Raw genomic sequence first — 25928 nt, 5'->3', positions numbered from 1 at the left:
TCCAAATATTAGGCAATCTGTTCCATGTTCTCTTAATACAGTAGGCAATAAAAAAAATACAGTAGGCAATAATGTCTGAACTGTTATGAGTATTCCTAAAATTTTTGGAAGGAGAATGTGTTTATTAGAGACTCACTGTGAGAGAAGGAATAATTTCACAGATACTAAACTGAGAAGAGTGAAATTGTGCTAATAGATGTATAAGCTTCAACTATAAAATGTGGACTTAGGCAAGCAAGGTAAAAGCTGTGTTCTGGGATCACAGTGTTGAGCTTTAGTTATGTTACAGTATCGCACATAGTACAATACAGAATTTACATAGAAACCACTTGTACTTGTTGAGCTTCAACCTAAATAAGGCATGAAAGAAAAATGAGATCAATAGGCATGATGACCATGGTTCTTTTGAGGGGACTTAATACTCTCTTTGAAAAATGGCTAAAAAGTTGTTTTTCTCCATTCTCATCCTTGTACTCCTACTTGAGCCATTTCATTTTTCGAGGCAAGAAAGATAAGAATGCAGAAAAACACTACTGAAGTGAGAACCAAAATTAAATAACCACACTGAAAGGAAGAAAGACACTTGGCTTCAATTATACCTGGAAAAATTGTTGTCGTTGTTGTTTTTAAATAAAAATCAGCAAGCTAATGGCATTTTAATAATAGCAAAAACATTTACAGCATTTGTGGCACTTTTATGTATATAGTCTTATTTTCACAAGAAACTTATGAAGTCGATTTTTTTAATGAAATAGATACTATTATACCTATTTTGCTGATTAAAAACAAATTGAAGTACAGAAAAGTTAAGTATCTTGCCTAAAGTCACACATCTAGTAGGTATTACTGGAGGCTTAATGGAAAAAAGCTCCAGAGGGCGCTTGCAAGCATTATATTATATCTCAATTCCAATCACCCAAAACAAACTTTATGCCTTTTAACCGACCGTAGAGAAGACCACAATGAAAGGTCATTGTTGGTGGTTTAATTCCACTATGCCCTATATCCACGACTAAACACAGGAGAGAAAGGTCTAAGTCTATGGACATTGCTGAGTTTCACCAGTTCCTTTGTGCATTCAAAACTGCATTTAAAATGAATATCACATTTGTTTTCTGTTGCTGTTTTTCTCCATTAATATATGTACATCACTATATGCGCATCTTAAGAAAAGTTGTTAACCTCAGTTAATCCATATCATCAAAGAGGTATTACTAATCATGGGCATTACCAGAAATGAAGGCTTTTTGGCAAGAAATAGAACTGTTCCCAAACAGAAGATGTAACGTGTATCTGTGCTTCAGGTTGAATAAAAATACGTTAAGACATGTATAAGATATAAAAAGAATTTCCCTTCAGGGATGCTGCTGAGGACACTGGATTAGCACATAAATATTTATGTTGCACATAGAGGAGTATACATCATTAACCTTAAACTTGTTTATTTACATTTCTTTAGTACCAAGGATAATCAGATATTTAACTTCTCATTCTGATGGCATTAGCTATCTGATGGATTCACTTCATCCACTTCGAATGAATTATACAGAGTTTCTTTGTAACATTTTAATGACATTAAGAACAAATACAGAGATATGTTCAATGAAGAAGTTATGTGAAAGTGATCAAAAAGATTGAATAATATTGGTCATACTCTGTTAAAGGATATTTATATAATCCTCAAAAAATAACTTCTCTTTTGCTACTTAAACCCTTAGCCAACTCATTACCCTTCCCTTTGTGTTACTGAGTCAAACTAACCTTATTCAACATAAATTCTTGGCTCTATTTCTAATTTTGAGAGACATCACTTAATTTTAAATCAAAGCCAAAGCCTTAAATTCTGAATGAAAAAATCATATTTATAAAGTTCTCCGGGATCTGTGCTTTCATCATTTATATTCACCTATTATACAGTTCCTATATTTTTAATTCTTGCAAGATGTTTGGGAATTGCTTTCTCAATATGTCCCTAATTATCTTCCCTAGTCAGTAAGGAGATTTAATCCTTTCATTTGGCCAACTGATGGAAGAAACTGGAAGTGTTCACCTAATTTTTTACATGACAACAGGGAGTTAGGTTTGTTAATCAGCAGAGCCTATAATGGTGTGAGGCATATAGTAAGTGCTCAATAAGAACCTACTGAATGAATTACATGTGACAGAGGATCAGATTCATTTTATATGATCCCAAGGAAACATAACTAATGTAATAGATGTAAACTTTAGGAATGCATTCCTAAAAACCATCGTCAGGTTGCTTACAAAGGCAAAAGGAGCTTCCTCAAAGAAGTTAGGAAGGAAAAGTTTTACAAACAAGCTGGGCAACATTAGAGTATCGATGTGATAAAGAGGAGTTTAGCACTGGTAAGTGATGTTAATAATGTTATATTTAACTATGAATTCTGAGAATCTATGTGCTCTGGGTAAAATCAAGAAAGGAGTCTTCATATCCTTACCACCATACATTACAAATGCATTTGTATCTGTAACCAGTTTCAGAGGAAGCAAGTCTCTTTATCAAGACTATCTTCTCTAGATCCCAGTTTTTCCTACCTCTTCTGATACCCTATCACAGAAAGAGAATAAATGGCTCATATTTATGTCTACCACCTGCCTGCTAATTCCTTACAGATTAAAGCCTGCTCAGGAGTTTCCTTCATTGAAAAGACTTTATAGACATGCCACTTGAAAAGGTGATCCTTCCTTGAGTGTATGGCAGGCAGGTAAAGGATATGGCAGGTAAAGGATATGGCAGGCAGGCAGGCAGGTAAAGGATAGAGAATTGAAAGTGAGAGAGGTTATTAGGGGCTATGTGACAGGTTGGCTGCAGAGGGCTCCATCCTGGGGAATCTTCAGGGTTATGTTAAAGAGTTTTGTGTCAGTGTGAAATTTAGTAGTTAATTCTTGTGAATGTGTCTCAGCGACGAGATTACATAGTGGTAGATTTCCACACACCCTCTCCTTTCCAGAACAGCTCTGTTTTAAATTAGTGTTATATAGTAGAGTTCCATGTAAGCATTAATTTGAGAAAGGGGTCTCAGCCCCTTCAAAATGTTTCTTTCCCCTGCTCAGGCCAAACATAGTAGAACCCCCTTAACTCTTTCACATTCTGCACCAATTCACTGTAAATTCTTTTTTTTTTTTCCATCAGAAAATTCTGTCAGCAAGGCCTTTAAAATTCTGAATCCAATGATATATTCTGATCTCTTCACTTGCCAACATTCTAGTCAAAGCCACTATCATCTCCCACCTGAACTTCTGCAGTGGTCTGCTAACCAATTTCCCTGCGTTTACCCTTTATGCTACCTTCTCCCTCTACCCCAGTGTATTGTCCACAGAGCAATCCTTTTAAAAAGACCATTCCATTTCACTGACTAAAACTCTGTAATGGTTTCCCTCCTCACTGAATCATATAAAGGAATCCTTACGGTGCCTTGCTTGGTTATGATCTGCATATGACTCTCGCTGACCTCAGCTTCTCTCTTCTGCTTGCTCACTGCATACTGGTCACATTGACCTTCTCACTCTTCTGCCAACATACCAAACCTGCTCCCACTTCAGGACGCTCATACTTACTGTTCCTTTTGCTTATAGTACTTTTCTCAGACAGTTGCATGACTTAGTCTTTCACTTTGTTGTATCTGCTTAGTGTCATCTTTGCAGAGAGGTCTCCTCTGACTGCCTTAATGTACCCTACCTCCATGCATTCTCTATTCTCTTACATGACAATTCAAATTTATTCATAGTTTATGTGTTGTTCACTGTCTGTCTTCCTCACTAGGAGATGTGAGGACAGACAATATGTCTTCAGTCCTGCTATATCCTTACCACCTAAAATAGTGCCTGAAACAAGTAGATGCTCTATGAAGGTATGTTGACCGAATGAATGAAGTCAAAGTTGCCATATTAATAGTGTGCTTGGCAATTATAATAACCATAAAATCTTTTTCAGGCAGAAAATGTGATCATTCTCATGCAATTTTTGTAGTCATCTAGAAAATAAAAGATTTTGAGGAACCTGGTGTATTTTTGAAGGACACACGAAAAGTTACCCATATTTGTAAGAATTAAATTAAATTACTAAATATTGTTGCTCATGTAGCTGCTTTCACAGAGGTGGAACTACCATTGCTAATATGATAGTATGGGGGGAGGTTGCCTTTGGGTGCTTAGAAGATGGCAAACATAATTTTGAAGATAAGCTATAAAGGGGGATAGATCTTATGCTGTATCTAAAAATCATAGGTCTACAAAAATTTTTTAAAGGAAGTTTGGAAAGCCCATGAAATTCTTATAATCAATATCCTAGAATGTCCTATATGCTTTTATATTATATTTCATTATGTAATAGGATTTAATGGGATTAACATACCCGTCCCCCTGCAATTTATAGAACTATTATACATTACAGTATAGAAGCAGGGTGCTATCCAATTTCTGCCCACACTCTGCAACTTTGCTCTTCTCCATTTCCTGCCAAATCAGTCATGTCTAGTTGATAGAGAAGCTAATTTTGATGACTAACTCATATTCATAATTCTTCTAGTTTTCCACCACTTTGCTAGTTCTTTATGCTGCTGTAGTCACTTACTATGACTACATTTTTAGTATATGCTCTCATGTGCTTTTTGAACAAAACCAAGGGCATTTCTTGCCAGAGTTCTTTTATTTATGTTCCTAGTCTTAAAAATTCTTATCAAAACAAATTTTGCCTATGAAAACACATGTCATCACTAAAATGACTATATTGTTGATTGACTGTAATTTTTAACTTAAGTATAGTTGATATATGATGTTACAGTAATTTCTGGTGTACAGTATAGTGAATCAACTTCTCTGTACATCATGCTATCCTCACCATTAATGTAGCTACCATCTATTACCATGCAACACTATTAGAATAGTATCATTGGCTATATTCCCAATGCAGTGTCTTTTATTCCAATGACTTATTCATATAACTGGAAGCCTGTATCTTCCACTCCCCTTCACTCATTTTGCCCCACCCACTTCCCCCTGCTAACCATCAATTCTCTATAAGTCCAATTCCTCTTACTGTTTTTCTATTTATTCATTTGTTTTGTCTTTTTAGATTCCACATCTGAGTGAAATCATAAGGTATTTATCTTTCTCAGTCTGACTTATTTCATTTAGCATAATACCCTTTAGGTCCATCCATGTTATCACAAATAGCACAACCTTATTCTTTTTTATGGCTGCAAAATATTCCATTATACACACAGACACACACACACACACACACATACACATTTTTCTTATCCACTAATGATATATCTGATAAGAGTTTAAAATCTAAAGTAGATAAAAAATTTATACAACTCAATACCAAAAAAACAAACAAACTCAACAACAAACCCCCCCCCCCACAATTTCATTAAAAAATGGGCAGAGGATCTGAATAGACATTTTCCAAAGACATACGAATAGACGCATGAAAGATGTTCAACATCACTAATCACAGAAACACAAATCAAGAAACTACCATGAGATATCACATTATACCTGTCAGAATGGTGAAAATAAAAAAGACAAAAAATAACAAGTGTTGGAAAGGAAGTGTGAAAAAGGAACTCACATGCACCATTGGAAGAAATGTTAATTGATGCAGACACTGGGAAACAGTAGGGAGATTCCTCAAAAAATTAAAAATAGAAATAACAATCCCACTACTGAGTATTCACCCAAAGAAAACAAAAACACACTAATTCAAAAATATATATGCACCCTTATGTTTATTGCAGTATTATTTACAATAGCCAAATTATGTACGCAACTCGTGTCCATCCACAAATGATTGTCTTTTTTAATGCTGCAACAACACAATGAGCTCCTCTTTTTTTACCATCCAACATTTTGTCAATTTTTAAAAAAGATTTTATTTATTTATTCATGGGAGACAGAGAGAGATAGAGACATAGGTAGAGGGAGAAACAGGCTCCCCTAGGGAGCTCCCCTAGGGAGCCTGATGTGGGATTTGATTCCAGGACCCCAGAATCACAACCTGAGCCAAAGGCAGATGCTCAACCACTGAGCCACCCAGGCACCCCTTGTCAGTGTTTTGATTCATATCTTCTGGTATTGCCAAGTCTTCCCATAAAAAGAGATTTCCCAAAAAGAATTGCACTACCATTAGCTGAACTGAATTAGATTAAGCCATTAATATGGTTTCCCCAAATCTCTTTAACTCTTCTTACTTCTCATCCTCTATCCAAAATACATGAATCATTTTCTTTTGTTGATTTCATCAACTTTTTATATGAATGATAGTGAAAAATACTATTCATTGGTGAGTTTTCTTTGACTTCCAAGTAAATTCTGTCATCATATTCCTGTTTAAAAAGGTGCTTTTATGATAATGAAACATTGTTCTGCTTGCAAACAAGGTGTAAAGAGGAACAGGATATATTTAACCACTATCACGTGTTACAGAATGCTCTTGACCTTCAAGGGCCTGCTCAGTTGTCACATCTTCTAAGAAGTCTTTTCTGTATACATTTCTGTCCCTTTCCCATTACATTATTCAATCCTTCATGTTTATTTATCATTGTACTTGGTATATCTGTTATTTTTCTTATAACACTGTATTGATCTTACTATTTTATATATTTCAACTCTTCCATAAGCCCCTTGGATACAAAGTGTATTTTTTTTTAAGTTCTTGTATCTCCACTGCTGGGAATATATTAGGCACATAATAAAAGTTTCTTAAATAGAATTGAATTAAGTATAACAAAAGAGCATATAACAATCCTGCTGACCAGATTATACATCATGTGGCTCTGGGTATGTTCCAAATTTAGTAGAAGCAGAGCTTTGTCTAGAAATACTTGATATATATTATATATCAATAAGCTTATTGCCATATTATTATGATAATGTGATGATGTAGTTTTGGGACCTTTAACCATGAACTTAAGAGTCACATAGTAAGACTATGAGAGAAAAAAAGTACTGAAAAAACGTCTAGTCTATGTGAAGTTCAGAGAACATAGATAATAAGTGAGTTTACAAGGCATAAACTAAGCTTTGCCTCTGCATCAACAAATAAAATACTATATATATATATATATATATAGTATAAATAATAGAGAAATTTCATTTATATAATATCTGTTAGTTATTATTAAATGCCTACTACATATATATTAGCTCTGAGAAGCTGAGAATTGGTCTATCAGTGTAACAGCAACAGCAACACCAATGCTAAACCAACAAATAATTATTCAATAATAGCATAAATGCTTTCCAGTGACATAAATTTAGAAAATCAAGCACACACATAGGTACACACACACACATCAACTGTAATATGAAGTCTAGGAATGGGAAAAGCAGTCAATGTATTTCAGTAATGAACTGGTTCAAATCCCAATTTCATAACTGAATTAACTAAAACAGAATAAAGTTTAAAAAGAGGCAGGGTACTGTTCCAAAACACATACTACAAAGTGTCTCAAATTATTGGCTTCACTCCTATCAAGCAAAGTGACAGGAAGATAATAAATCCTAATTATTAATTTAAAAATTAACCCTTTTGGGCAGCCCTGGTGGTACAGCGGTTTGGCACCGCCGCAGCCCAGGGCATGATCCTGGAGTCCCATGTCAGGCTCCCTGCATGGGGCCTGCTTCTCCCTCTGCCTGTGTCTCTGCCTCTCTCTCTCTCTCTCTCTCTGTTGCTCATGAATAAATAAATAAAATCTTAAAAAAATAAAAATAAAAAAATAAAAACGCTTTTGCCATCGACTCTTTAACTATTCCATCTAGTTAATATCTAATAGCTATTTTTGGTGATTAAGCAAGTATGGAAGTTTTACTCTAGCTTGGGGAGATCTCTCATCATGTAATTGTCCTCTTGTGACTGGTACAGTCCACTTGAACCATATATGCTTACATATATTTCTTTTTTTTTTTTTTTTTAGGAAAGATTTTATTTATTTATTCATGAGAGACAGAGAGAGAGAGGCAGACATAGGCAGAGTGAGAGTCAGGCTCCCTGTAGGAGCCTGATGCGGGACTCGATCCCCAGACCCTGGGATCAGGCCCTGAGCCAAAGGCAGACACTCAACCGCTGAGCCACCCAGGTGTCCCTGCTTACATATATTTCAGTTTAACTCTTTAAAAGGATACAAATGAATTAACTTTTAGAATTCTGGAATAAGTATAATTTATGCACAAATGGGCTATCTTCATTTTTATGATTTATTTTTAATCATTATTCCTTAATCTAGTCAAAAATACTATAATTTTTCCATATATCGTGATATCATGGTTTTTGAACAGCTTTGTTTCACTGATTCTCACATTAGGACCAATAATCTAAACTATGTATAGAGGCCGAAGTCTGAGGAAGTGGGAGATATCTTAATCATACAATAATCTCCCCATTCTGCCTAACAAAAAGGCACTCATGCCATTCAATGTGCAAATATATAATAAAAATGGCCTACTTCTTTCTGCATAATTCTACCTAAACTACATTAGTTAGAACCTCAATTGATTTGTTATAAAAGCCTCCATTTTAAGAAAAGTTCTGTAAAAGTGGAGAAAAGCAACTCCATTTCAATTGCTTAAATAAACTCCTTAAAGTGTAAGACTGAACTCTCTGATAATGTCATATGTGCAACAGTGAGCCATCTTGGATATAGTAATCATAGAGCTTATTACAACTCGTTATTGAGAGTTGGCGTGCTTTCTCACCTGTTTATTTAGGTCTGATTACAGTGCTGATACAGGCTCTCATCAAAGAGCCTGCTTCTAGAAGACATAACTCCAAGACTTAATTGTTCATCTACACAAGTGGCATGATGGAGGGGGGATGTATTAGGGGTTATGTTTGTTCTTTTCATCAGAGCATTTGTGAGTCTGTCTGCAGAGAAAGGTATAAGATTGAACTTTTTTACGTACATCTTATTGGCCAGGGGTAATGTAGTTGGTCTGCTGTATCTACCTGAGTTAAATGGAAAGAATGAAATAGCTGGGCCCTGGGGCAGGGGAGTTCCTGGGGAGCCCTTTCACAGCCATTCTCAGTTTGCTACAAACTCATGGGTCTTGTGAAGGTGAGCCTCCCTGGTTTTCAAAGCTAGATGTTTTGGGATCTTGTCACTCCAGTTTTCAAAGTTGGGGTGCTCAGTGTGGGACTCAAACCTTTGCTTCTAAAGGAGAAGCTCCAGGTTTTGAGTTCCTTCCCAATTGTAGGTCCCCCTGCCAAGGGTAGGGTTTATGGTGCGATGATATCTCAGCTTCTCCTACCCACTTTGATGTGGTTTCCCTCTCGCTTTCTAATGTGCAGTACTCACTCAAGTAGTTTTCAGGTTTTTTCAGAGTACAGTGTTCCATAAGTAGCTGTGAATTCTGTGTGTCAGTGAGAGAAGGTAGCTCAAGATCCTCCTGGATCATCCCAGGAACAACAGTTGGGTCTCAAAATTCTTTAGCTTTTGTATGCAAATGATTTTTCAGATCTAGGATCTAGAAGGTGTGCCTTTCATTCATCGTTCATTTATTCAAAAAGCAGAAACATTTATGTCAGGAATAAAAAAAAAATCTTCTTTACCATGATGCAATATTATCATGACTTAGAGTGTGGCTATAACTCCCCAAATTTGACAGAATTTGATTCTTGTCATTTCTTGCATCTTTAAGGGCTCAGGTAAAAGCAGCCAAATTTTCCTTTTTAGGAAAAAAGGAAGAGAAAAAAAAAATGCAGCAACCAAAATATCCACAAACTCAATCATCAAGAATACTTAATGCCATAGATTTGTATATGGAGACTTCAATTAGGGTGAGGAAGGAGGTATCGTATATGCAGATATTAATAAATTTTTGTTATTTCTGGGCTGTGTGGTGCCAACCTTAACAGTTGCTTTTATTATCTTGTTTAATGAATAAAGCTTATAACAAATATTGTTAGACAAAATTAAAAATATGAAAACTAATAAAAATATCTTACTTTGAAGATATTAACTGTTGAGAGGAATTTGGAAAATAAAGTAGATAAATGCCAACTTTCAAGTTGGAGAAAGATAATTTCAATGGCTTAAGATATTTTGAGTGGGGAAGTAGTACATGAGTAGAGACAGGTAAAAGTCAAGTGGAAATAGTCTTCTTGGGGACTATAATTCACAATTTGTGATTTCTTTGGGAGGTGCTAATAAAATGCAAAGAACCATGATCAGGTCTTCAAAAGTAATATTGCTATTTTTAAAACAAATCATTAAGAAACCTAACTCGGGGAAACGAACTAGGGGTGGTGGAAGGGGAGGAGGGCGGGTGTTGGAGGGGAATGGGTGACGGGCACTGAGGTGGACACTTGACGGGATGAGCACTGGGTGTTTTTCTGTATGTTGGTAAATTGAACACCAATAAAAATTAATTAAAAAAAAATAAAAGAGATCAAGAAACATGACAATTAAGTGCAATATGTCATCATGAGTTGCTTTCTGGACCAGATATTTTTCTTCTATCAATATGAAGAACATTAGTTGGACAGTATGAAAAATTTAAATAAAGTCTGCAGATGAAATAATAAAATAAAAAAAAATCATTAAGAAAACTTTTAAGGTCATTAAAAAAGAATTCATATTAAGATTTTTATTTTTAATCAAGTAGAACTGATGAGATTATTATATAACTCCATTGCTAGAAACTCCCTTATTAAAATATGTTATTTATAAATTATTATAAATGTTATTTATAAATTATCTTTTTAATAAGTGAGTCTGTGTTCCACCATCCAAATTTCAAATTGCCAGTATGTCAGACAAAATGCTGTAGGAAGATATTCTCACTTGAATGTCAACATTGGTAAAACTTTAATCAAAATTTATATTGTGATTGGGGTATTGGGAAAGTGTATACAAATTAAAACCTTGTGTTCTTTTCAAGATCTAAGTATTCTATTGTCAGCATTATGAACTATTTTCTTAAAGGAACATAACAAATGGACATATAGTGAAACCATATGACTTTCTGATTGTCTTACTATTTATTCCTATTATCACAGACCACTTGAATTTTCAGAAGCCGATTACCCACGGGTTGAATATCAAAGAAGACAGCAATTTTGGGATCCTATACGTCTAGCTCTTTTCACATTGGCAATTGTAGCAATCATAGGAATTGCAATTGGTATTGTTACTCATTTTGTTGTTGAGGGTAAGTATCCAGGTCACATTTCTATTGCCTAAGTCCTCTATGACTTAGTATCTTAAAATTCTCTCTTGTTTAAAAAATGCTATTTGCATGATAGTAAAATTTTAATTACTAATCTCTTATTGATGTTAAATTATTGTTTGCTCCAGTATTGAGTTCAGTGTTACATGTTTGCTGCCAATGAGGTTTGCAATATGCATTATTACATGGATAGACACATCTAAAAGCAATATAGTTTGGGGGCACCTGAGTAGCTCAGTTGGCTAAGTGTCTGCCTTCAGTTCAGGTCATGATCCCAGAGTCCTGGGACCCAGCTCCCTGCTCAGTGGGGAGTCAGCTTCTTCCTTTTCTCTGCCCCTACCCCCACTAGTGCTTTCTCTCTTTCAAACAAATAAATAAAAATCCTTAAAAACGATATGATTTTATTTTTTTTAAAGATTTTATTTATTTACTCATGAGAGACACAGAGAGAGAGAAAGAGGCAGAGACACAGGTAGAGGGAGAAGCAGGCTCCATTCAGGGAGCCTGACCTGGGACTGGATCCCACGTCTCCAGGGTCACTCCCTGGGCTGAAGGCGGTGCTAAACCGCTGAGCCACTGGGCTTCCCGCAATATAATTTTTAAAATGAGAAAGAGTGGGGGATACCTGGGTGGCTCAGCGGTTTAGCTCCTGCCTTTGGCCCAGGGCGTGATCATGAGGTCCCGGGATCAAGTCCCACATCAGGCTCCTTGCATGGAGCCTGCTTCTCCCTCTGCCTCTCTCTCTCTGTCTATCATGAATAAATAAATAAATCTTTAAAAAAATGATAAAGAGTGAACAGCTTAATTTTTAGAATAAAGACAAATCATATGTGCTGAGTTTCATATGCCTTTTTTCCCCCAAAACCAATATAAGGCAACTGCTTAAGCTACAGGCAATCAAATGATCTCTTTGCTTTGTTTCTGCATCTTCTCTATATAAATCTCTTCTCACTCCTGTTGATGGACGGCTCCTAATGACTTTTGGGTTGGTGCTACCCAACTGGAATCGCTATCTGCTCAAATAAACTTGAAAATTTAAATTTAAATGGTCCCCCAGGATCATAACCTGAACTGAAGGCAGGCGCTTAACCAACTGAAGCACCCAAGTGATCTTCCAACATCAGCAAATAGTTAATCACTGTTAGGATCACCCAGAACAGGTTATTTAACATGATTAGGACAAGGATAGAACAGTGGAAGGCTTAGGATAGAAGTAGAAATAAAAAGTTCTCCAAGGTCACTGAAGAGGTGTGGCCAGGGAGGAAGAAAGTTGGAAGATGACTCCACAAAGCCTAAGATGGGGTTTCAGGGAATATGATTAAGGCTGCAAAACAATCAAGATTTTTTTTTTTTAAAAAAAGAAAAGACCATTATTATGATCTGTTTTCCTTGACAATGGCAGTTTTAGTCGTATGTACATTGCTGAGAATTGAGAGGTGAAAACAATAAATACTAATACTTATTGGTAACATGGAAAAAATTGATAACCTGTTCAATGTATCTTTATAATACAGCTTATCTAAGATGTATATATCATAATTCTTTGGGGGAAATTGACAATTTTTGCATGACTTTCAGCAATCCCTTTCAATATTTATTTTCCATATTGCACGTACAATTTTGTATGAAAATTCTGATATGCATAAACACTGTAAGTGAGGTATTCTGAAAGTGTACTTGGAGGCCTGAATTTTCTATTTTAGCTGGATACAGTGACAAAGCTACAAAATATTTTTTAAATGTCCACAATTACTCTTGTACCAAGAAGAAATAAACTGCACTATAGTAAACCTATTTCCTGGGGTTGGTGAACAAGAAATTGATTATATTTAAGCATGAATCTTTTGTTTATGTTTACCTTTCAGATGATAAGTCATTCTATTACCTTGCCTCTTTTGAAGTCACAAATATAAAATATAAAGAAAATTATGGAATAAAAAGCTCAAGAGAGTTTATAGAAAGGAGTCATCAGATTGAGAGAATGGTAAGTCCAATAGAAATTTTTAAAGTTTATGAATGTGTTTTTCTGTTTCACTTTCAGTGTGGTTGCTATAAGAACTTAGCCTCTCCATGCCTCAATGTCTTCTGTAAAATGTGGTTAATGTCTAGGCCATATGGTTGTGAAGATTAAATAACTTAATATATGTAAAATACTTAGAATAATTTTATATACCATTAAACATACGTTGATTAGAGTAGGCTACTAATTAGCAACTAAGAAAACTGTTGGTTGAAACAGATGTTTGTCCTATTTTTAATTCTTGATTTTCTGTCCTGGTTCATTTTCCTTAAATTTTTTATATTTTATTTATTTATTTTATTTTATTTTATTTTATTTATTTTATTTTATTTTATTTTATTTTATTTTATTTTATTTTATTTTATTTTATTTTATTTTATTCATGAGAGACACAGAGAGAGAGGCAGAGACATAGCCTCTATGGGAGGGAGAAGTAGGCTTCCTGTGGAGAGGCCGTTGCAGGATTCGATCTGGGACCCCGGGATCACGCCCTGAGCAGAAGGCAGATGCTCAACCACTGAGCCATCCAGGTGTCCCTCCTTAAACTTTTTAAACACAAGAATATATCATTGCCATGTTTGCCTTATCATTTTCCTTATTATGTTTTTAAAAGCATCACAAGATGTGCATCTATCTATCATCTCTCTCTCTCTCTCTCTCTCTATATATATATATATATATATATATATTTTTTTTTTTTTTTTGAGAGAGAGAGAGAGAGACAGAGAGATTGGGGCAGGAAGGGGCAGAGGGAGAGGGAGTCTTTTTTTTATAATAAATTTATTTTTTACTGGTGTTCAATTTGCCAACATACAGAATAACACCCAGTACTCATCTCATCAAGTGCCCACCTCAGTGCCTGTCACCCATTCCCCCCCCACCCCCCGCCCTCCTCCCCTTCCACCACCCCTAGTTCGTTTCCCAGAGTTAGGAGTCTTTATGTTCTGTCTCCCTTCCTGATATTTCCCACCCATTTCTTCTCCCTTCCCTTCTATTCACTTTCACTATTATTTATATTCCCCAAATGAATGAGAACATATAATGTTTGTCCTTCTCCGATTGACTTACTTCACTCAGCATAATACCCTCCAGTTCCATCCATGTTGAAGCAAATAGTGGGTATTTGTTGTTTCTAATGGCTGAGGAATATTCCATTGTATACATAAACCACATCTTCTTTATCCATCATCTTCCAATGGACACCGAGGCTCCTTCCACAGTTTGGCTATTGTGGACATTGCTGCTAGAAACATCGGGGTGCAGGTGTCCCGGCATTTCACTGCATCTGAATCTTTGAGGTAAATCCCCAGCAGTGCAATTGCAGGTCTATTTTTAACTCTTTGAGGAACCTCCACACAGTTTTCCAGAGTCACTGCACCATTTCACATTCCCACCAACAGTGCAAGAGGGTTCCCTTTTCTCTGCATCCGGGAGAGGGAGTCTTAAAAAGGCTCCATGCCCAGTGAGGAGCTCAGTGCAGGGCTGGATCTCACGACCCTGAGACCATGACCTGAGCCAAAATCAAGAGTCAGACACTCAACCAAATGAGCCACCTAGGTGCCTGTGTCTATGATTATTGGTATCAATCTCAAATCTAGTTACACCTCTCATAGTTTCTCTTGAAAACTATGCATTTTCAAGGCATTTCTAATTTTCAAAGTATCTGAGACAAGCTAAATCTTTACCTATCATAGCAGAAAATCAAAAAGAATAGTTTTCCATTTCTTGTTCCATGAAAAGCATGTCCGTGAAGACCATAGATTTGTTTAGCAAAACCCAGTATATTAGCCTAGACTGTACTCCTTAAAGCTTATTAAAAAAAAAAAAAAAAAAAAGCTTATTAGAGTTACTCTGGAACAACGAAGTTATAGCTCTATAGAAAGAAGACTGAATTAGTATGATTATTTATGATTAACTAAAGATCCAATCTCAATTAAAAGATGACGTTAGCACTTCAACTCTTCACTCATTGTACTTTCCTTTCTCTGAATTATTAGAAATGTAGAAAAGTATTTGTATTTTATTTATCTTTATATAGGTTGATTCTAAATACTGAAAAACAGTGAATAGTGTTTTCATTTCCATAGCTATTTAAATAGTGTTTGTTGAGACGTCTAGGTGACTCAGTGGTTGAATGTCTGCCTGTGGCTCAGGGTGTGATCCTGGGGTCCTGGGACAGAGTCCTGCATTGGGCTCCCCACAGGGAGCTTCCTTCTCCCTCTGCCTATGTCTCTGCTTCTCTCTTTGTGTCACTCATGAACAGATAAAATCTTTAAAAAAAATATATAGTGTTTGTCATTTAACAAAATAGTGTTTTTTACAATTGCGTTGCCGCATAAGAATGTTCCCAAAAGCAATTCTGAGTAGAACTCACTCATTTATTTTAAGTTATCCCCCATTTTACTATATCCTCAGATATGTTCAAAGTCTCACTATTTCTTTAATTCTTCTTTCTCAAATCTTTATGCATTCTGCTTCAATTTGAACTGGTTGCCTTCTAGGTCCACTTCAGAGAGGTAACCTGGGTCCAAACAGGATTGCTCTAGTTTGTGAGAGCCATTGCTTCTTGCATCCCATATTTTCCTTGACATGGTGGGTTAAGTCCTCAAGCACCTTCCTTAAGAAAAAAGTGCATGGGAGGTAACATTTCTGAATTATTTTATGTTGAAAAATTCTTTATTCTTTAGCCCACTAGAGTGACAGTTTGAATATAAACCTTTAAGTTGAAAATCACTTCCCCTCAGGCCATCTGAGGCCTTGTTCCATTTTTATTACTTGATCACTACACTTATAAGAAATTTTGTTTCTTTTTTTTTTCTCTAGAAGCTTTTGTATTCTACTTTTTGCTGAAATTTCATAATGATGTGTCTCAGTATTTGATTTTTTTCTTTCATTCATTTTTGTTGGAATATCATACATTAGAAAGTGTGTAAAACATTTTAAAGAACTATTAAAAATAAATATCCAAGAACCCAACCAAATTTCAGAAATAGAACTTTACTAGTACCTCTGAATCCTCTATATGTCCTTCCCCCTCTTCTTTGTAGTTAAAAGTTTTTTTGAATTTGGATTTAATCATTCTGTGATTTTATTACCTATGTACGCATACTTAAATAGCATATTATGTGATTTTACCTCTTTTGAACTTTATGTAAATATAATCATATTGTATCTGTTTGTGACTTCATTCTTTCACTCAACATTATGTTTTTGAGATTTCCCCATTTTGATGCACGTAGATGTAGCTCATTTGTTTTCACTTCGGTGTAGAATGCCCTAGAAAGAATATACTACTATTTATTAATTCATTCTATGGTTGACAAATATTTCAGCTAATTTCACTTTTATAATTATGAACATGCGGCTAATTAACCTGCTTACAGATTAGTCCATGCACTCCCTGTGCATGTGCAAGTGCCTTCATAGGTCATAAACCAAGCAGATAGTTTGCTGGGTCATAGGTTATGCTCAGACTCAACTGTTATGTATATATAATAGTAACTCATTGTGAATTTAATTTACATTTTCCTAATTATTAATATGGTTCATCAGCAGTTATTAACCATTTGTATTTTGTCCTTTATAAATACCTACTCATGATTTTTTGCCCATTTCTTTTTTCTATCTTTTGTGTGTGTGCATGTGTTTTTTTGTTTGTTTGTTTTTGTTTTTTTTTTTACTTAATGTACAGTGTAATATGCCCAGTTCCTATTGTATTTTATCTTTTAATTTATTCTTAGAAACATTTTTTGGGGAAGAAAGGAAACTTTTTGGGGGAAATTAATCCCTCATTTTGGGAAATGAATCTTTTTCCATTTTGTGGCTTGCCTTTTCATTTTCTTAATATTTTAATGAGCAGTGTTCTGAATTTTAATATAGTTAAATACATCATTATTTTCCTTTATTATTAGTGTCCTTTGTGTTTGTATAAGAAATCCTTTCTGATCTTGATGTCACTGTCTTAAAAAAAAATGGGTTTTCCTTTTTTTGCGTTTAAGCCTTCTTTATTCTACATGGAATTGATATTTGCATATGTGTTTGATTTAGGGATTTTAATTTCATTTTTTCCCTCTATATGAATAAACATTTCTCTTAGTACCACTGATTGAGCAGTCAGCCTTTCTGTGGTTGATCTGCCATGCCATCTCTGTCACAAGTCAAGTTTCCATATGTGAATTGGGATGTTGCTGTGCTCTCTAGTCAGTTCCATTGATCAGCTTGTTTTGCATTTTGTCAATACCACAATGTTTTAACCACTATAGTTTGACAATAAGTGTCGATGCCTGTTACATTAGTTTCTTAGTATTGCTGTACCAAATTACCATAAACTAGTGGCTTAAAACAATAGGAATTCATTCTCTCAGTTATGGAAGCCAGAAATATGAAATCAAGGTATAGACATGTCTGGTTTCCTTGGAAAGCACTAGGGAAGAATCTTTCTTTGCCTCTTTCTGCTTCTGGTAGCTTCAGTCATTCTCTGACATGTAGTTAGATAGCTGCAATCTCTGTCTACATCTTGACTTTTTCCTCTGTGTTTCTCCAGTCCAGTAAAGGCATTGGATTATTAGATTAGAGTCACTAGATTCAAGATGTTTCTGGATATCACATTGGTCTTATCTTGAGATCCTTAGCATAGGATCTGCAAAGATCTGCCAAATAAGGTCATATTCACATGTTCCCAGACTTAGATGTATCTTTTAAGGGGGCCACCATTCAACCAGTACACTTGAATTTATCACCATCTTCTCTAAGTATGACTTGGTTATTCTTGACCCTTTTCTTTTCTATATCAGGTAATACACACACATACATATGATACACACCTTCATATTAGGATTTTTATTTAACTTGCTTCAAATCTAGAGGTCTAGAGAAAAAATTGACATCTTCATTTATTTATACATATTTACCATAAGTTTTATAAAGGTTTAAAATGTTTTCCTTAAAGGTCTTATTCATCTTTGGCTAGATTTAATATTAGAGGCCCTTTTTTGTCATTGCTATTTGGTATCATTTTAAAGAACATTTTCTTACTGGTTTTTACTGGTGTATAGAAATATGACTGGCTTTCATAATCTCTTTTCATGCCCTCTTCTCTTTTGTAGTCGGTATTTCTGAGTGCTGAGTGTCTCCTGAAGTTTTTAGAGAAGATAGACTTTCTTCTTGGCTGTGTTTCTGTGATTCATATCAGAGGCAGTTTTGTTTCCCAACAGATATTTGGTAATTTCTGGAGACCTTTTTTGATTGTCACACTGGAAGGAGGATTGCTCTTAGCAACTAGTATCTAGAGACCAGGAATGCTGCAAAACACCCTACAAATCAAGGATAATTCCCTACAAAAAAGACTTATCTGGCCCAAAATGTCAATACTGCTGAGGGTGAGAAATCCTATTCTAGTCTGTGACTTCCCTCATCTTACTTTGTCAGTTGTTTTTCCTTCATTTGTTGAGTTTAGGAAAAGAGTTAAATCTATCATCTACTAAAGATATCTCTTTGGTTTTTATCAGTGCTCAGATTTGTCTCTATTTACATACCTTTAACATAATTTTAATGGGATTTTCAAGAAGTAGGAGAGAATATATAGTTAATCTACTATCCTAGACAAAAATCTCATTTGCGTGTTATCAAAGCTTACCATTTAAAAATCAACTAGTTTTTAGAATCAAAACTAAATGTCCTTACATAAGAATTACCTCCTTGTAATTGTAACTAAATGTCCTTCCGTAAGAATTCAAATCCTTGAATATTTTATTTTCCTTTCTCTTTCTCTATGCTTTCCTTTTCACTATATCTCATTGTACTTTAAATTTCTCAGAGGACAATGAATACAATTAAAATTTTATACATTGTGGATTTGTGCATAATAAGCAAGCACGATTTTTCTGGTTAGTTCCAATATCTTTTATGATGACAACAATTTATTGACCTTTTGTTTTTTGTCATCAGAGACTGTTAAGCTAATACCTCCTCAGAAATGTGAAGGATTCTTTTATATTGCTTAACTGCAATTTTTTTCATTCTCTTTCACTTTCCTTTTATGAAGCCAGTTTCCTACTTCCCCCCTCCCCACCCACCCTAAGGACCACCTCTACTGTGCCTATGGGAGCTCCAAGAAGAGGTCAATACTGTGGGGCAAGGGAGAAGAGAACAGTGTAGAGAAAGGGGACATAAGTTAGGACAGGCCCTGTGTGGGGGTATTATGGCTCCTGCATCCTTCTGGGATCTGAGTCTAGAAAGCTCTAACAGAGTGGTGAATGACTCAGTGGAAACTACTTTCTGGCTAGCATGAGGTTAATATGTGTGGCCTTCATCTCCTTCAGCTCAGGGTTCCACACATATTTGAATTGCTCCCCTTTGGTGCTCACTACCTGGTTGTTAATGTATCGGATCAGCTTCTTGGAGGCCTCCCTGGGAGCCATGTGTTGGTAAATCTTCTGATCCTCTGTGCTATCCAGTATCATGTACTGTACTGTATCATGTACTGTATCATGTACTGAAGTCCTTTTTCTGCAGGGAAAAGGACTTCAGTTCATCCTTTTGAGGGTCTCTGAGGCATCTGGGCAGGTCCTGGTTGAGGTCAGTACAGGCTAGAGTCTTCTTCTCCTTCCCCTCTACCAGCACCTGCACAAATTCTTCCAAATTTCTCTGAGCTTTGGGCCTGCTCCACTGAATAGGGAGGGAACACCTTCAGGAGTACAGGCACCCCTGGCAACAGCTTCTCCTCAGCACTGACTGCCTCATGCTGAGTATCTCCAGCATCAGCAGTAGGAGAGGCCCCAGTTTCTTCTTTGAGCTTTTCAGGCCACTGCAGGGGCTATGTGGAGATGGGCACCAGGCCTTGGACATCAGAGCTCTGAGTTTGCAGGTTCTCTTTTTTCTTGGCACCACTCAACTGCCCTGAGAGCTTCTGCATCATGTCCCCTATTGTATTCCTTGGAATGTGGACAAAGCCAGGCCATCATCATCTCAGTGAAAGCCTCCATACTGAAGTTCTCTTCTGATGGCCCTGATGGGCCGAGGTTCTCCAGGAGCCCAAACACATCGGAGAAGATGACCTTAGCTAAACCATTGAGGTTAGCCTTTGGGAGGTGTGTCTGGACAAAGGCAAGGAGGATTTCACTGACAATCCTCTCCAGCCCCAAGCTCTCTCTGCTTCTGCTCTGTCAGACACCGCCAGTAACTTTTCCAGCACGTTGAAGCTCTCACCCCTCCCAGTTTCCTTACTTAAAAAAAAAAAAAAAAAATCTTTCTTTAGAAAATGTCCTTCAGCGTCTCTCCAAACCGGGATTTGACTTTTATGATTATGGGAGATAATGGTGAAAATGCATAGGCTATGATTCATTCATTCATCTATGCAACCAGCCATTAAGCCATCAATTAATTTGTTTATCCACTTATTCATGTATTTTTAATAAATGTTTAGTGCCCTTCATACTTCAGGATTCTGTCAACTGCTGGACATACCAGAAAATGTGATTTCTTTATTGGTGACCAAGATAGTAAATAAAGCATTATATCTATCTTTAATAATTTAATAATATTTCAAATTATTAATAGTTTAAATCATTGTTCTTCAGAAAATTTTAAAATACATTATAGAGGTATGGTTGATACGTAAAAAGCTGTGCATATTTAATGTATACAACTTGATGAGTTTGGGAAGTATGTACCTAAGAAACCATGATGATGGTAACACCATTAAAGACATAAATATATCCAACACCTTCCAAAATTTCCTCCTGTCCCTTTTATTATTATTGTTATTAATATTATTATTAATTATTTTGTGTGTGTGTGGTAAGAATACTTAAGAGCCTCCTTGTTTCAAATTTTAAATAAACACTACAGTATTGTTAGCTATAGACACTGTGGTAGTAGTCCTCCAGAACTTATTGATCTTGCATAACTAAAACACTAAAACTTTGTACCATTTGACCATCATCTACCCATTTATGCCTCCCCTCACACCATGGCAACCATGATTCGCCTTTTTGCCTTTATGAATTTGACTATTTTACATTCCACATATAATTGAAATCATATAGCATTGTCTTGCTGTGTCGGTCTTATTTCATTTAGCATAATTTTCCAAATCCATTCATGTTGTAAATGGCAGGATTTCCTTCTTCTTCAAAGCTGGATAATATTCCATTGTGTGCATATATCACATTTGCTTTATCCATTTATCAACAAATGAATATTTAGGTTGTTTTCATATCTTGACTATTATGAATAATTCTACAATTTGCAAATATTTTCCCCCATTCCATAGATTCCTTTTCATTTTGCTGATGGTTTCCTTTGCTGTGCAGAAGCTTTTAATTTGATATAATCTCACTTGTTTATTTTTGTTGTGTTTTATCTTTATTTTTTTGCCTGATTTTGGTGTCACATCTAAAAAATCATTGCCGGGACCAATGTCAAGGACCTTTTTCTCTACGTTTTCTTCTAGGAGTTTCATGGTTTCAGGTCTTAAATTTAAGCCTTTAATCTATTTTTAGTTGATTCTGTATATGGAGTGAGATAGGGATCTAACTTCATTCTTCTGCATGTGAAAAATTAGTTTTCCTAAGACAATTTCTTGAAGAGACTATCCTTTCCCCATTATGTATTCTAGGTGACCTTGTCAAAGATTAGTTGACCATATATACATGGTTTTATTTTTGGGCACTCTATTCTGTTATATTGGTCTATATATCTGTTCTTATGCCAAAACCATACTATTTTGATTACTAAAACCTTGTAATATAATTTGAAATCAGGAAGTATGATGCCTCCAGCTTTGTTCCTCAAAGAATTCAAGATTGAATTCAAGATTTCTTTGGCTATTCAGGGTCTTTTGTGGTTCAGTATATATTTTAGGATTGTTTTTTTCCATCTGTGAAAAATGCATTGTAATTTTCATAGGGATTATATTGAATCTGTAGATTGCTTTGGGTAGAAAGGACATTTAACAATATTAAATCTACCAATCCATGAATGTAGGATATCTTTCCACTTATTTGTCTTCAATTTCTTTCATTAATGTTCTACAATTTTCAGTGTACATATCTTTTACCTCCGTGATTAAATTTACTATTACATATTTTATTCTTCTTGATACTATTGAAATTGGTATTATTGATCTCTGGGTTGTGAGATCAAGCCCCAGATTGAGCTCTGTGCTTAGTTCAGAGTCTGCTTGAGATTCTCTTCCTCTCCTTTCCTGCCACTTCCCCTGCTCATGCATGCTCACTCTCTCTCTCAAGTAAAATAAATAAATAAAATCTTTTAAAAAAGAAAATGGTATTATTTTCTTAATTTCTTTTTCAGATAGTTCATTATTAGTGTATAGAAATGTGACTGAATTTTGTATTTTGATTTTGCATTCTGCGGTTTTAATGAATCCATTTATAAGTTCTCACAGATTTGTGGGGGGGGGTATGTGAAATCTTTAGGGTTTTCTACTGTAAGCACATTCTGTTAACAGAGAGAGTTTTACTTCTTCCATTCTGATTTGGATGGCTTTTATTTGTTTTTCTTATCTGATTGCTCTGGCTGAGATTTTCATCACTGAGCTGAATAGAAGTAATGAGAATGGGCATCCTTGTCTCATTTCTGATTAAAGGAAAAGCTTTTAGCTTTTCATCATTGACTATGTTAGCTACTATGTTAAGGTACATGCGTAATTTATTAAGAGTTTTTAATCATGACAGGATGTTGAATTTTATCAAATGTTTCTTCTGTACGCATTAAGATGATCATATGATTTTTATTCTTCATTCAGTTAATATGGTATATTAACATTTAATCAATGCATTTATGTTGAACCATCCTTGCATTCCAGGGATAAAACTTATATGATTATGGTGTGTGACCTTTTATGTGCTGTTGAATTTGGTTTGCTAGTATTTTGTTTAGGATTTTTGCATCCATATTCCATCAGGAATATTGGCCTACACTTTTCTTGTAGTCATCTGGTATCAGGGTAAAACTGATCTCATAAAATGAGTTTAAAGTTCTTTTTTTTTTTAAAGACTTTATTTATTTATTCATGAGGGGCACAGAGAGAGAGGCAGAGACATAGGCAGAGGGAGAAGTAGGCTCCTCACAGGAAGACTGATGTGGGACTTGATCTCTGAACTGGGATCATGCTGTGAGCCAAAGGCAGATACTCAACTGCTGAGCCACCCAGGCATCCCTAAAATGAGTTTAGAAGTGTTTCTCCCTGTTGATTTTTTTAGAAGAGTTTGAGATTATTGGTATCAATTCAAGAAAAGTTTGGTAGAGTTAGCCACTAAAGCCATCTGGTCCTGGACTTTTCTTTGTTGCAAAATTATTCAATCTCTTTTTTGTTATTGGTCTCCAGATTTCCTGTATCTTCATGACTTGATTTTGATAGGTTGCATGGCTCTAGGAATGTACCCATTTCCTCTATGTTATCCAATTTGTTGGGTTATAATTGTTCACAGTAGTCTCCTATCATCCTTTCCTTTTTATTTCTGTGATATCAGTTGTAATGTCTCCTCTTTCATTCTTGATTTTATTTGATTCTTCTCCCTTTTTTTCTTAGTCTAACTAAAGGTGTGTCAATTTTCTTTACCTTTTCCAAAAGCCAACTCCTAGTTTCATTGATCTTTTCTATCATTTTTCTAGTCTTTATTTCATTTATTTTTGCTTTGGTCTATTATTTCCTTCCATCTGATAACTTTGGAATGTTTTTAGATTTTTTTTTCTAGTTCCTTAAGGTATAAAATTAGGTTGTTCATTTGAGACTTTTTTAAAAAATATTTTTTGTATTTATTTGAGAGAGAGAGTGTGAGGGAGAGCATGGGCAGGGAGAGAGAGAGAGGAAAAAATAGGCTTCTGCTGAATAGGGAGCATGACACAGGGGCTTGATCCCAGAACCCTGGGATCAAGATCCAAGCTGAAGGGACACTTTGACAGACACTTAACTGACTGAGTCACCCAGGTACCCCATGAGACCTTTCTTTTTTCTTACTGTAGGTGCTTATCATTATAAACTTCCCTCTTAGAACTGCTTTTTCTGCATTGCTTGTTTTGGCATGTTGTATATTCATATTCACTTTTCTCAAGATTTTTTGCCTTTTTTTAAAGATTTTTTTTTTTTTTTGCTTTTGATTTCTTCTCTAACTTATTGGTTACTCAAGAATGTGTTGTTTTATTTCCACATAATTGTGAATTTTCTTATTTTCCTATTGTTATTGATTTCCAGTTTTTACTATTGTGATCAGAAAAGATACAATTTCAATCTTCTTAAATTTATTGAGACTTGTTTTGTGTCCTAACATATGATCTATCCTAGAGAATGTTCCATGCACACTTGAGAAGAATGTGTATTTGCTGCTCTTGGATGGAATGTTCTAACATGTCTCTAGGGCCATTTGGTTATAGCATTGTTCAAGTTCACTGGTTCTGCATTGACTTTCTGACTGGATCATCTATTCATTGTTTTAAGTGGGAATATTGAAATTCTCTACTATTATTTTATTGCTGCCTATTTCTCCCTACATTTCTATTAATACTTGTCTTATATATTTAGGTGCTCCAATGTTATGTTCAGCATAAGTTTTTTAAAGATAGTTATTTTCTTTAGTGTCATTCTCTACCCCAAGGCTCATCTGAAATCTCAGAGGCAGATGTGTGATAGGTTTTGCCACAGAACTGTTTTGTTTGAAAAATGGATTTATGTTTTGATAAACAATCCATTGTTATTAGCAGAGTTAAAATTACTAATACAGTAATTAAAAAAAGATAATAATTGTTTTCTCACTAAGAATTACTACTTTAATTATGTTAAAATCAATGAGTGAAGTATGACTATTTAATTCAATGTAATATAGCAAGGAATTACTGAGTACCTATTCTAAGACTAGCACTGAGCTGGTTTCTCATTCTAATACAGACTGATCCTCATTTTCCTCTTGGCGACATTCAATAATTAGTGCACTTTCTGTAGATTCCACACCTAAACGCCAGTGCTATGAAAACTTGTTTTTTAATTTAAAAATAAATATAAACAAAGTTTGAATACCTTTTGCAGCCTCAATGAATCATTAGCTTCACTTTGAAAATCAATGCTCCGAATAATCCAAAAGGTTAGTACTAAATTACATCACAGAGGTAATTTCACCTAGAGGTAAGAGGCCTGGGCTGTTTGTGTTATACCAATAAGGACTGCCCAAGGAAAGTGGACACAAGCTCCCAGACATCGGTAAGTAAGGTGCTCAAGTCAGGCAAGGGCAAGTCTCTGGAGAAGTGTTGGTGTGAGCTATTACCAATCAACACTTATAGATCCTGGAGCATTAGTGCACTTGCCCAGTAAATGTAGTTTAGATAGGGAAAAATATCTGCTACAATTCCTTTTTTACCACAGTTCATCATCTGTGAGTGAAGTCAGCTTCTAAATAAATTTCCTAAGAAAGAGGAAAAATTTTATTTGCTTGTAGGCGACAATAAAGTTCCCACTGGCCTAGGCCTCTGGATCATCCAAGACATCATCCTGATTTTGCTTCTTTTTCTTTTGTTGCTCTGTAAATTCTCATAATAAACAGGACAGTTTGGGTAGAAAGCAGAAACCCAATGAACACATCAAAGAAAAGAAGGAAAGAAAGAAGGGGGAGGGAGGGAGGAAAAAACATATGAGAAAGGGAGGAAGGAGGGCAAGAAGATTATTGGAAAAATCTAGAGATTCATTTGAATTCAGGTATGGTGG

General features: G+C 35.3%; 1 protein-coding gene and 1 pseudogene across 1 annotated transcript in view; one reads left to right on the top strand and one right to left on the bottom strand.

Moving 5' to 3' along the window:
- The first annotated feature begins 1220 nt into the window (after positions 1–1220).
- The window catches only part of LOC121474078 (transmembrane protease serine 11F), a 49691-nt gene continuing 24983 nt past the window's right edge, over positions 1221–25928 (top strand). The window contains exons 1-3 of the mRNA XM_041726885.1: positions 1221–1282; positions 11024–11175; positions 13059–13177. Of these exons, the coding sequence (XP_041582819.1) occupies positions 1221–1282; positions 11024–11175; positions 13059–13177 (333 nt within the window). The remainder of the gene's footprint in view (positions 1283–11023; positions 11176–13058; positions 13178–25928) is intronic.
- On the bottom strand, positions 19483–21193 carry LOC121473155 (annotated as a pseudogene).

The sequence above is a fragment of the Vulpes lagopus genome, chromosome 12, assembly GCF_018345385.1.
Source record: "Vulpes lagopus strain Blue_001 chromosome 12, ASM1834538v1, whole genome shotgun sequence".
Lineage (NCBI taxonomy): Eukaryota > Metazoa > Chordata > Mammalia > Carnivora > Canidae > Vulpes > Vulpes lagopus.
The sequence above is the reverse complement of the archived record's forward strand: the minus strand, read 5'-3'. Positions and strand labels throughout refer to the sequence as shown.